We start from the raw sequence: 11498 nt of genomic DNA, 5'->3' as shown, positions 1-11498 counted from the left end.
CTCCAGACAGTTTTCCATAGTGGTTGTACTAGTTTGCATTCCCACCAGCAGTGCAGGAGAGTTCCTTTTTCTCCACATCCTTGCCAACATTTGTTAGTTGTTTGAAGATGTGTCATTCTCACTGGGGTGAGGTGGTATCTCATTGTGGTTTTAATTTGCATCTCCCTTATTACGAGTGATGTTGGACATTTTTTCATATGCTTGTTTGGCCACCTGCATTTCCTCTTTGGAGAAGTGTCTTTTTAGCTCTTCTGTCTTGGGCCCTTTTAACAACAACTCTTCTCCATAGGACTCTCCCGGATGGGCTTCAGGCCCCAGGCGCCAGAGTCAGAGATTATTCTCCCTCTAAATCCAGAGTAAATACACATAAGACAGAATTTGTCCTGCAAGGGCAACTGGGATACATTTTTACAGAAAGAAAGGATTTTCAGATCAAAAATTCAAGATGCTGGATGCTTCAATCCACATGATTTTAACATGCTCCAATTTTAACAACACACCATTGAACAGATGCTAACTGTGTGCTGGGCATTGTTCTGGGAGCTTTATAAATACCATTTTATTTAAATTGTGAAACAGCTTCACGAGCAAGGTATATCCCTATTTTCTTTTTTTTTCCTATAGGCCTCCTAGCATTTGAGTAAGTTATCCTGAAATAGAGAAAAATTTAGCTATTTGGTCACCGAATAAAAGAAAATTAGTTACATCTCACTCCAATGTATAAATCTCTGACAAATCAAATAATAAGGCTTGACCTGAGACCTGGATGCAACAGAATACCCTACCTTCTTTGAGTACCTACCACATGCCTGGAGTGCACCCCGCAAGTTCACAGCCTGGTAGAAGAAACATCACATAACTAAACAAATAAATTACCAGGCCTCATGACAAGCACTTGAGGGTCAGGGACACAGCCCTAATGGCACTACAGTGCTGGAGCAAGAGGAAGTAACTCTCTCTGGCTAGAAGTAACTCTCTCTGGGCGGTGTGGGCTGAGTCCCGTTTGAATGGATGGTCCAGCAGTCACCAGAGAACAGCAAAGGTGGGGGGAAGTAAGAGAGAGAAGCAAAAGGACAAGGATGCAGGGGTGTAAAAAGGCACTGGTGAAACTGTAGACTGGTTGGGGTACAGAAAACTGCAAAGAGGGGAGGAGTTGAGAGAAAGGAAGATCATCAGTCAGGTGGAGACTTGACTTGTTGACCAAGAAGTTTAAAGTCCCTACAGGGTGTAATAGCCACATCTGGTGTGGAAAGAGTCTTTAAACAGCAGTGTGAGGAGAAGGACCTGTTAGGAAGCTCTTGCAATAAACCAAATAAGAAAAAGCATCCACTGGAGGTATTTGGGAACCCAAAGTTTTGGGCTAATTGGGAGGTGGCTTCCAGATTCCGTCTCGGACAACCGGTCAGGCAGAGCACCCAACACCGAGCTGGAAACTCAGTGCAGGGATAAAGACAAGGTCGGGCACACTCCAACTTGGGAAAGCCAGACAGGGCAGCAGAATTTTCCTTTATTATATCAGAAAAGTTATTCAGATTCTCACTCACATCTTCTTTTAATAAAATATGATGCATTTCATTCTGTCAATATAGTGAAAAATCATTGTCCTTGGCTGGGAGTTAATGACCTTTTGAATTAATAACCTTTGGTTAGGAAAATTGGTTTCATTAATATAGCCCCTTGCACTTTGTGAGTTCTTCATCTCTCTGTTCTGCTGTCCCCTGAAACCAAAACTCTGAGACTTATTATTTAAGAAGCCTGAATGACTTTATACTCAGATTCTTAGTAGTTGGGCTGAATTGAGTTCACTGACCAAGAATGTTGATTTAGTCTTGTATCTACTTCTCAGCCACTGGGGAGCCCAACCTCAGTTGGGAAAGTGACAGTCTCGTACCCCAGCTATTGATTTAAACCTAGCAGATAAACTATCACCCATTTTGAGCCAGAAAGAAAAAGAAAAATACTGGGTGGTCTCACTCATAGCAGGAGCATAAAGGATGGTGGAGGGAGGGAATTATAGTGAACAATTATATACCAGAGACATTTTAATGGATTAGGGAATGGCATCAAAAATGGGGAGTTTGGGGGGTGCACTGGACTACGGTGATGGCACATAGGTGATTTGGTGATGGGAAGTCCATGGAGATTACAACAGAGATGGGAAAAGGCACAAAATGATGTAAACATAAACTATTAAAATAAAAATAAATCAGCAAAAAAAAATCATCCATTTTGGGGTGTTGCTACCATGGGAACCTGGCACCTCCTTGGATTTCACTCAGCCCCTAAGCAGGTGACTGATACCATGACCTTAGTAACTGTTGCTAAATAACTGCTGCTTTCTAGAGCTGGGGGATCACCCATCCCCACTCCAAAGTAGTGTAGGGTCAGAATGAAGCTCCCCTCAAAAGAGAAGCTAGAAGACCTTGGAAAAACAGTAGAAAGTGAAATTTTACAATCTTTCTCTCCTACTCCACCCTCCTGCTGTCTTTGAAAGGTTCCAAATAGATAGCCATTTATCTTTTTTGGCTGAGAAACAGGCGCCTGCAGCTATTATCTAGAGCATCAAGTGCAGACTCCCCAGCCTCGTTGGGCCCCAGGCTCTGGTGATTTAGCCTTATCTCCTGCCTCCTCCTGCCAGCTAGGTCTCTTGCCTCTGAGCCCTTTCTCTGCTCTTCCCTCTTCTTGGAAAGCCACACAACACACATGTCTGCACAGCTGCACACATGCACACACTTGCATGTGCACACTTACTTATCCTTGAAGCCAGTACCAGCTTCACTTTCCCTGAGGAGTCCTGCCTGAATGACACTCCTCCATCAGGGGAACCCATCATTCCTTACCTGGTCTGTGCAAAGGTATGAGATATAATATGTCTGCAGGTAAGAACAGGCTGAAAGGATATATAGTGTCATCCAATTCTACTGGCTGTCTCTCCAGGATAGCGATGCAGGAAGTTAGAATAAGACAGACGCCGGTTCATATCTTGACACTACTCCTTGTTAGCAGTGGTGTTGATGTCGTCTTTTGAGTTCGGGGTCCTTGGGTTCACTCTGGGGAAGGTTTCACCAGAGCTCCCCTTTCAGCGGCATGTGGCGAGATTATCCAGGAGGCAGAGACTCAGTTATATTTTAAGAGTAAGTTTATTAGAAAGAGACAAGAGAGGAAAAGGTACTTGCATAGACACAAGCAGGCTGAAGAGCTGCCCCGAAAGGGACAGATTTGCAGGGAAAGAGGCCTGCATAGTTGCAGGTGGGCGGTGTTAGGAGAGTGGCCTGCTCTGAGGGAGGTCAGTGCAAAGAAGTCCCGGCATGGTCAAAGGTCACGCCCGCTGCTGCCCAGAAGAGCGAAAGAGAGAGGGTGGACAGAAGCACCTGCATAGGCACAGGTGGGCAGAGGAGCTGCTGCCCCATGTTGGTGCAGAGACTGCCCTGATATAGACAGCCTCTTGCTGGGAGGGGCTCACTCCCTCTGAGCCTAGGTTTGTTGTCTTTGAATAGAATCTGAAATTCCTGATGTCATTATCTTTCACCTTGTGGATTTGAGCTTCAGGCACAGCCCAACAGCCTGTTATCTGCTGGGAACTCCTGCAGATATTCAGGCATCCCTGGCACGGGTTGACCTTGATTTTTGGCTGTGTCAGTTGCTGCACTAGCCCCTTCTACCCATCCCCTTTGAGTGACTCAGTCTCGTGATGCCTCCCCTGCATTCCGTCCTCCCTCAGCTTGGTTCTTGACTCTTAACCCTCACCCAGTCCCACTCTAGGCTGTATTGCAGGCTCTCACCCTCGTATCTGAGTGGCCGATCCTACAGCCACCAGGATATTAGGATGGAGGATCTATTCAACCGCTACACTGAGTCCTCCTACATTACCTTCCAGTATCTCCTAGGACAGAAATAGTCATTCCAATAAAAATGTTCTTTGGGGTTCCCCAAAGCTGAAAGTAGCAACTCAGAGAAATCCATTGACTGGTGTTCTTAGAAACCTTTGGTTTGTCACAGCGCTGGCAGAGGTAGGTGGGGCACCAATTTAAGCACCATCTTCAATCTTATATTCCAGAACCGGTTGGGAGAAGACCTCGAGATGTTGAAACAAAAGAAATACAAGAGACAAAGACCAGATTCCTGCTCTTTAACCAGGAAATGGACAAGGGCTGTCAGATTCGGCTCAATCACCCAGACACATTACAGAAGTGCGGCTTCAACAACTCCTGGCCTTTGGTGATGATAATCCACGGGTGGTCGGTAGGAAATGCTGACATGCCTTTTCTCTCTCTGTTTTCACACTTTTTTTTCTCCCTAATGTATTCAATTTTAATAAAAAGATAGGGAGCCAGTGATAAAACTTCCTGCATAATATTTGTAAAGCACATTCTAATTTTCTAAGTGCTTCCCCATACAGTATCTCATTGTTTATCTCAACTCCACAAGTAAGCAGGGCTGGGGACTGCACCTTTCAGATTATAAAATGCACCAACAGCTCACAGAGCACGTGACGGCCCTTAAAAGATTGCAGTCCATGCAGGAGAATAACCACATTTCACGAGAGGAAGTAGGAAACCAAAGACACTGTCTCCCAAGGAAATGCTTATTTTGCAAGGGTAAATTCAACTGCAAATAACAGACATCCAAATCAGCATGATTCTATAAAACTGAGGTTTGGTTTCATTTCACAAAACAGTTCCATTATATATAAGTCCAAACTGGCTAAATGGCTTTGGCCAATGAAGTCCTAAAGAACTCATTTGTGTTCTATCCATCCTAAAAGCATGGCCCTAAGATGCCCAAGATGGAAGCTACAGCACAGTCATCGCATCATCATCCCTGGGAGCACAGTGTAGCAAGGATTCCCACAAAGGGTCAGAGAGCAGAGTTTTAAAAAAAAAAAAAGCTTTATTGAGATATAATCCACATAATATACAATCCACCTATTTAAAGTATACAGTGGTTTATGCTATCAGCCTGTTTTGTTTAGGTTAGCCTCCAGAAACATCTATGGACAGCTTCCAGTTACCTTCCTTGGCCATATCTAAACGAAAAGGTGGCCAAATGTGTAGCCTTTTCAAGAAAGTAGCCTTTTAAGAATACCAAAAATTCTTTTACTATGCAAGAAGAGGGAAAAGACCACTAAGAGCAACTCAAATGAAGTGAGGACTTGTTTCCAAGAGATACTTCTGCCTGGCTGATTTCCAGCCCACCCACAGTTGGAAGTTTAATTCCCAATTTGAAACCTCCAGAGATGTTGGTGAGATTTTGTGACCTGGAAACCTTTTCTTGGCATCCAGTTGGAAATTGCTCATGAAATTCCCATCTCTCCTGCCCTAGAGACCAAAAAGGGGCGTCTCCCCCACAGCACCTTTCAACATGCATTTGCTGACAACCTGCTTGTGCAGTCTCACAGCTTCTGCATGAACTGAACAGACCCTGTGGCCACCTCCCGGGTAGGGAGAAGTCACTGACACCCCACGGGGGAACCCACCACACCCTGGAAAAGCACAGAGGCCTCGGAAGTTGGCTGGCAGCTTCTCCCTACCACTTCAAGGAGTCCCACCCCCAGAGAAGAGGGCTTCCACCACACTGCAGGGTTGCTGGTGAAGATGAGAGGGAGGGGGGCTCCTGGCCCTAGAGAAGGACCTGACAGAGATGGAGCCCCTTTTTAGTCTGTCTCAGTCCAGTTAGTCCTCACATCTCCCTAGGCAATGGGTTAACCTCATCTCTCAGATGAGGTGACTGCAGCCCAGAAAGTTCAAGTAGTTACCACAGCCCATGTGTACAAGTGCCCAGAAGTAACCCTCTTGCGCTGTACCCCAAAGCCACACTCTCAAAGACTCCAAGTCAGGGGCTCCATCGCTGGGCCGCCATCCCACAGCAGGGTTCTCACTGCAGTCACCTCACAGCACTCACTCCAGCCAACCTTTTTTTAAAGAGAACTAAAGATCAGACTGAAATTCTCTTGTGGGAACCAAGAGTGGGGGGCTCCGGAGGCAGGAATGGACTAGAAAGAGACCAGTCACTATAAGGAAGAACATTCCTTGTAGGACCTTCCCCTACAAGAGAAAATAGGATGGTGCGAAGGAAATGCAGCCAGAGAAGAGCTTTGGGGAAGGGCAGAGCGTGGTCTTGGAAGCTGACTCGAGGTAAGAGCTGGAACCGAGAGCCACCAAGTTGAAAGGCTACACAGCAGCCCTGCTCTTCCAGGTGCTCTACTGGCTGATGCTGTCTCCTCATCCCTCCCCGCCCCTCCCCTACCCACCTGCCACTTTAGGCTACAGCAATAGCCAATGGTTTGTGGCTTCTCCCACATCTGTGTTTCTGTCCCTTGGGCTTTGACTGAGCTACCTAGAATGTCCTTGCCTCTCTACCCTATGGAACAGTAGCCATTACCTATTAGGTGTTCCAGGTATGTCTCGTAACTGAATCAATGATTGAGTAAGTATTTTGTTTACAGATGTAGCATGCAGATGTGGGGTTCTCGTACCAGGGTCCTTCTCTCAGAAGGAGCTCTTCCTTCTCAAAGCCCGGTACAGACTGGGCTACCTGTACTATTGCTACTCCTATGGCTAATTGATGGTCATGACAATGGCAGTAACTTTTACAGGGGTGCTTCCTGTGTCCCAGGCACTGTTGTGAGTGCTTTACTTCTGTTTCATCTTCACAACAAGCCTAGAAGGAGAGCAATATTATTATCCCCATTTTCTCATCTAGAAAACGGGGGCAGAGAAATGTTAAATAACTTGCCCAGGGTCATTCAGGTAACAACTGGGAGAGTCTGGGTTTGAACCCAAAAGATTACATCCACATAGAAGACATTGGGTGCACCTTCTTTCAATGAAGGCACCTTTCCCCAAAGGACAAGCCACAGCAAAATCATGCGGAGCAGTGGGTGGGAGAGAGAGGGGGGAATAGAGGGGGTGGAAAAGCAGACTTCCCAGGTGAGATGACCACAGAGGGTAGGTCAGCCTTTCTTACCTGATTTACATACTTTCCATTATTTTATGACTGGAGGGAATGGGGAAGGGAGTCTTCAAAGAGGGAAACTAAGACAATCGTTCTTAGTTGGGGTCACCCCCAGGAACATTTGGCAAAGTCTGGAGATATGTTTGATTTTCACAATGTCTGTGTTGGGGTTTGGGTGGGAGGGAGCTGCCGACATCTTGTGCTTAGAGGCCAGGGAGGCTGCTACACATCCCACAATGCACAGGACAGTCCCACAACAAAAAAACAGCTGGCCGAATGTCAGCAATGCTAAACTTGGGATGTCCTGTGTTAAGTTCTTTCTCTTGGAGAAGAGGATCCAGCATTATCCAAGTGTTGGAGAAGAAAAAGAGGTGAGTCGGGAGAAGGAGAAACTAGTGTGGCTCCCTCTGTCCCCTCCCAGCGAGCTGACTATGCTGTGGCCCACTCTCAGGTGGATGCCTGCTTGGAAAACTGGATCTGGCAGATGGTGGCTGCACTAAAGTCCGGACTGGCCCAGCCAGTGAATGTGGGGCTGGCAAACTGGATCAGCCTGGCCTACAATCACTATGCCCTTGCTGTGTACAACACCCGCCTGGTGGGCCAGGAGGTCGCAGCTCTTCTCCGGTGGCTGGAGGTAAGTTCTCCAAAGCAGCCCAGACCTGAGAACCACATCTGCTAACCCCACAGAAACTGGACGCCAGACCCCACACCTCTCTCAGGAGGCCCCCTAGAAGCCCTACATGTAGAGCCATCTTCTTCCACTTCTCAATCCACTACTTTTATACTCAGCCTCTGGGATGTGTTAAGAAATCTAAACGTGCCCGTAAGCCATCAAGTGAATGAACAGGAATGACAGGGTCACTGTGGCGGGGTCTGAATGTCTAGGTGAAAACAGCCAGGCATGGAGGCAGCTTCTCCAGGTGAAGTGCCAGGTAGCGAAGCCTGAAAGGAGCGAGTACACTCAGCAAGGTGAGAAACCAGTGAGTATGCAGTCTGAATACAGCACTTCATTTGCAATCAGGCACATTGAACGGGGCCAGGAGCCTAGAACAAGCTAGAGGCACAAAAGCCTTTTATCTGGCTGCTCTCTCCTTGCAACCATCTCTGCTGTCTTCCAGGAATCTGTTCAATTTTCTCGAAGCAATGTTCATCTAATTGGGTACAGCCTGGGTGCACACGTCTCAGGATTTGCTGGCACTTACATCGGCGGAAAGCACAAGATTGGGAGAATTACAGGTAACCATGCCTGATAACTAACAACTGTAATTTCCACAATGGCATGGGGCGTGGAGCCAGTCCCGCGTCTCCAACAGTTTCATAATTAACACACCCCCAGCTTCCTTCGAACTCTACTGGAGACCCTGGCAGGATGTGCGGTGCTATTTCCAACCAGACCACTGCCATAGACTGCTGTTCGGAGACAACGCAGAGCAATTTCACAGCCTCAATTCCTATTGCCTCGCTTTAAGCAGATGCCTCCTTCTCACAGTCATGCCAAAGAGGACCTACAAAGTATATTTCTACACACTGTCATAGCAGGAAGAATTTTTAATCTATAGTGTAAGAACCCCAGGGTGATAGAGTTAAGAATCACACCCTAGGGGCATCCCTGGTGGCACAGCGGGTTAAAGCACAGCACTGAGAACCTAAAGCCACTTCAGCACTTCAGCCACTTCAATCCCCGCCTGCCCCAGAGGTGACCCACATGACGTGGCAGACCTCTCCTGACCCGCCCGCTGCTTCCCTCAGCAGTGTACTTCATTGATCTGCCTGTTCTGCTCCCCACCCTGTCTCTGGTAAATCCTCTCTCCACCCCTACATCCCTGGTCTGTGCCCCAGTTCTGTATGCATAAATAATCTTAAAAAAAAAATCACCCCCTCAATGTGCTGTAATATCCATCACATTTGTAACCTTAGTTTCAACATCTATGAAACACAGAAGTCTTGTCCTGAGACCCATTTGTATTGAGGGAAGGAGCTGTGCACTAAAACCTCACCCCATGCTATAGTCAACTTGATACCCAAGAAAGGCTAGAAATATGCAAAACTGCCCTTTCTTTGACACCAAATTCATTCCCCACATAGCCCCCTGAATGCCTGATTAGATGATTCCACAGCCAAATCCCCAAGACCCTTTGGCACCTACTAGTAAGACTCAAGAGACAAACAGGCAGGGCCCTTCTCAGTGAAGTAACCACAAAGATGTCCAATGTGTCCTATCCCATAGCCTTTCTGCAGTTATAGGCTTCTGTGACACTACATTTTCTCCATTTTACGACATGCATGGCCTGTTCTGCTTCTGGGCCTTCACATATGTTGTTCCCCTTGCCTGGAATATATTATGGCCACTTACCCACCCAGCTCTACCTACCAAGTTCCTACCCATCCTTCAAAGCCCAGCAGGCTAAAATAATACCTGACCTGCTAAAACAATTCAAAGGAGTTGAAGAGGTTTAACATTATGTGGGCTTTTATCACGTAAGAACATTTTTGGCAGCTACTATCTACTGCTATAGTTACTTCATAAAAGGGAGATTTATTTTAACATGAAAAAAAGGAATAATAGCCAACATTTAAATGAAAAAATTAGGAGAGTGCATATCCTCCTCTTTTTTATTTTCATCAGGCCAGTACCAGTATTTGGGGATTAAACACTCAGTAACCTGGGGGTGAACGGACTTCCCATGAACACCTTCCATAGGAAGCTAATGAAGCCCACCACTGAGGAGTCAAGCCTAGAAGTCTGAGGGAGAATCCTGTGAAGCTGCCTCAGGCCTGAGACTCAGACCCTCTCCCTCTGATTGGTGTCCTGAGCCACCTCACTTACTATTGGCCAGGCCCACACAATTCAGAGGCAGCAGGATAGCTGCTTGCTCTGATGTTACCGTGTAGTAAGCCTCATGAAGGAAGGACCATCAGCCACAGCAAAGCCTCCTTCATTTGAAGCCACAGGTAAAGGCGAGGGAACCAGTGTTCTCAAGGCCCACTGACAGGTCTTTCACCCCCAACATGGAAGCAAGTGGGACATCAAAGATCTTTCAGAGAAGGTAAAGGAAGAAAAGCAGAAAAAAAGCCTCAAGCATAAATGCTCCCCAGTTATGCGGACAGGAGCCCTCACAGGCCCTCAGCAAGCCCCCTACTACTGGGGGGCCAGAGCTTTGGGACCAGCATTTGTTCACATTTCACCCTGGAACAGCAATGTCCCAGGATTGTTCTGGACAGCGACATGACATTAGGTTAGGAGAAAATCAGCTTGTCTAGGGAAATGATTAACAACATGCCGGCAAATAAATTCTTCTTTTGATGAGTAGGTTAGAACTACTTATAATAAGCACAGTGGGTTTTTTGTAGGCAAACAGATGCTCTTGAAAGAAGCTTGAGAGGTACTTAAAATTAATTTGCTTAAATAAATCAAGCATTCCCTCATAACCTTATTTCTTCAACTGGATAGTTTCTGTAAATCTCTTTTCCCCATGGAGAAAGCCCAGCAATTTTCAGCACCATGAATTACAGTGGTATTACTGTGTAAAGGGAAGGGCAAGATTTTCTACAGAAGGGTGATGCTGTAGGATTTTCTTCTCCCCACTAGCTCATGAATGTGTACTAACATCAAAAATCTAAGAAGGGGCCCACCCTTGTGGTGCAGCAGGTTAAAGTGCAGCACTGCGAGCTGGCCGCAGCCACTTCAGTGCAAGTTCGATACCCTGCCCCAGAGGTGACCCACATGGTGCGGCAGACCTCTCCTGTCTTGCCCACTGCTCCCCTCAGCAGTGTGCTCCATCAATCTGCCTGTTCTGCTCCCCAGTCTGTCTCTGGTGAATCCTCTCACCACCCCTGCACTTCTGGCTTGTACCCCAATTCTGTATGCATAAATAAATAAAATCTTTTTTAAAATGAAAAATAAAACCTCATTTTAAAAAATCTAAAAAGGGCACTCTACCACCCCTCTCCTCCTCATCTAACCTTTACCCTTGCTTTCCTCTTAGGGCTGGATGCTGCGGGCCCTATGTTTGAGGGCATGTCCCCCAGCGACCGTCTTTCACCAGATGACGCCAATTTTGTGGACGCCATTCATACCTTTACCCAGGAGCACATTGGCCTCAGTGTGGGCATCAAACAGCCCGTAGGACACTATGACTTCTACCCTAATGGGGGTTCCTTCCAGCCTGGCTGCCACTTCCTAGAGCTCTACAAACACATCGCCAATCATGGTTTAAATGGTGAGAGACAAGACATGGCCAGCCGCAAGCCCCAGCCTGCACTCCCCACATGTGGATGGGGCCTCTGGATCCTGTGGGATATTCTGACACTGTGGTGCTCAGTGGGGGAATGAGGGAGCCCAGGTGTGAGGTTCCCAAGTCCACTCAGTAAGAAGGCCTATGGGAGTAGGTAAGCTTGGTATTTACCCAGCAGGCCTCTCCTTTTAACAAGCAGATGTCCCTGGAGCCAGCGCTCTGAGGATGAACTGAGGACACATCAGAAATGCCCATCTCCTACTCCCACCCCATGTGCCAGCAAAAAATCCCTCTTGGGGGGCTCTCCCT

The 11498-nt window shown here is 47.0% G+C and overlaps 1 protein-coding gene across 1 annotated transcript in view; it reads left to right on the top strand.

The window, feature by feature from the left end:
- The window catches only part of LIPC (lipase, hepatic), a 51779-nt gene that overhangs the window by 20697 nt on the left and 19584 nt on the right, over positions 1-11498 (top strand). The window contains exons 2-5 of the mRNA XM_012728486.1: positions 4058-4242; positions 7406-7588; positions 8073-8190; positions 10941-11174. Of these exons, the coding sequence (XP_012583940.1) occupies positions 4141-4242; positions 7406-7588; positions 8073-8190; positions 10941-11174 (637 nt within the window). The 5' untranslated portion in view covers positions 4058-4140. The remainder of the gene's footprint in view (positions 1-4057; positions 4243-7405; positions 7589-8072; positions 8191-10940; positions 11175-11498) is intronic.

The sequence above is a fragment of the Condylura cristata genome, unplaced genomic scaffold (assembly GCF_000260355.1).
Source record: "Condylura cristata isolate star-nosed mole 26May11 unplaced genomic scaffold, ConCri1.0 scaffold00023, whole genome shotgun sequence".
NCBI lineage: Eukaryota > Metazoa > Chordata > Mammalia > Eulipotyphla > Talpidae > Condylura > Condylura cristata.
Note: the sequence above shows the minus strand (reverse complement) of the source record. Positions and strands in the feature narration are given on the sequence as shown.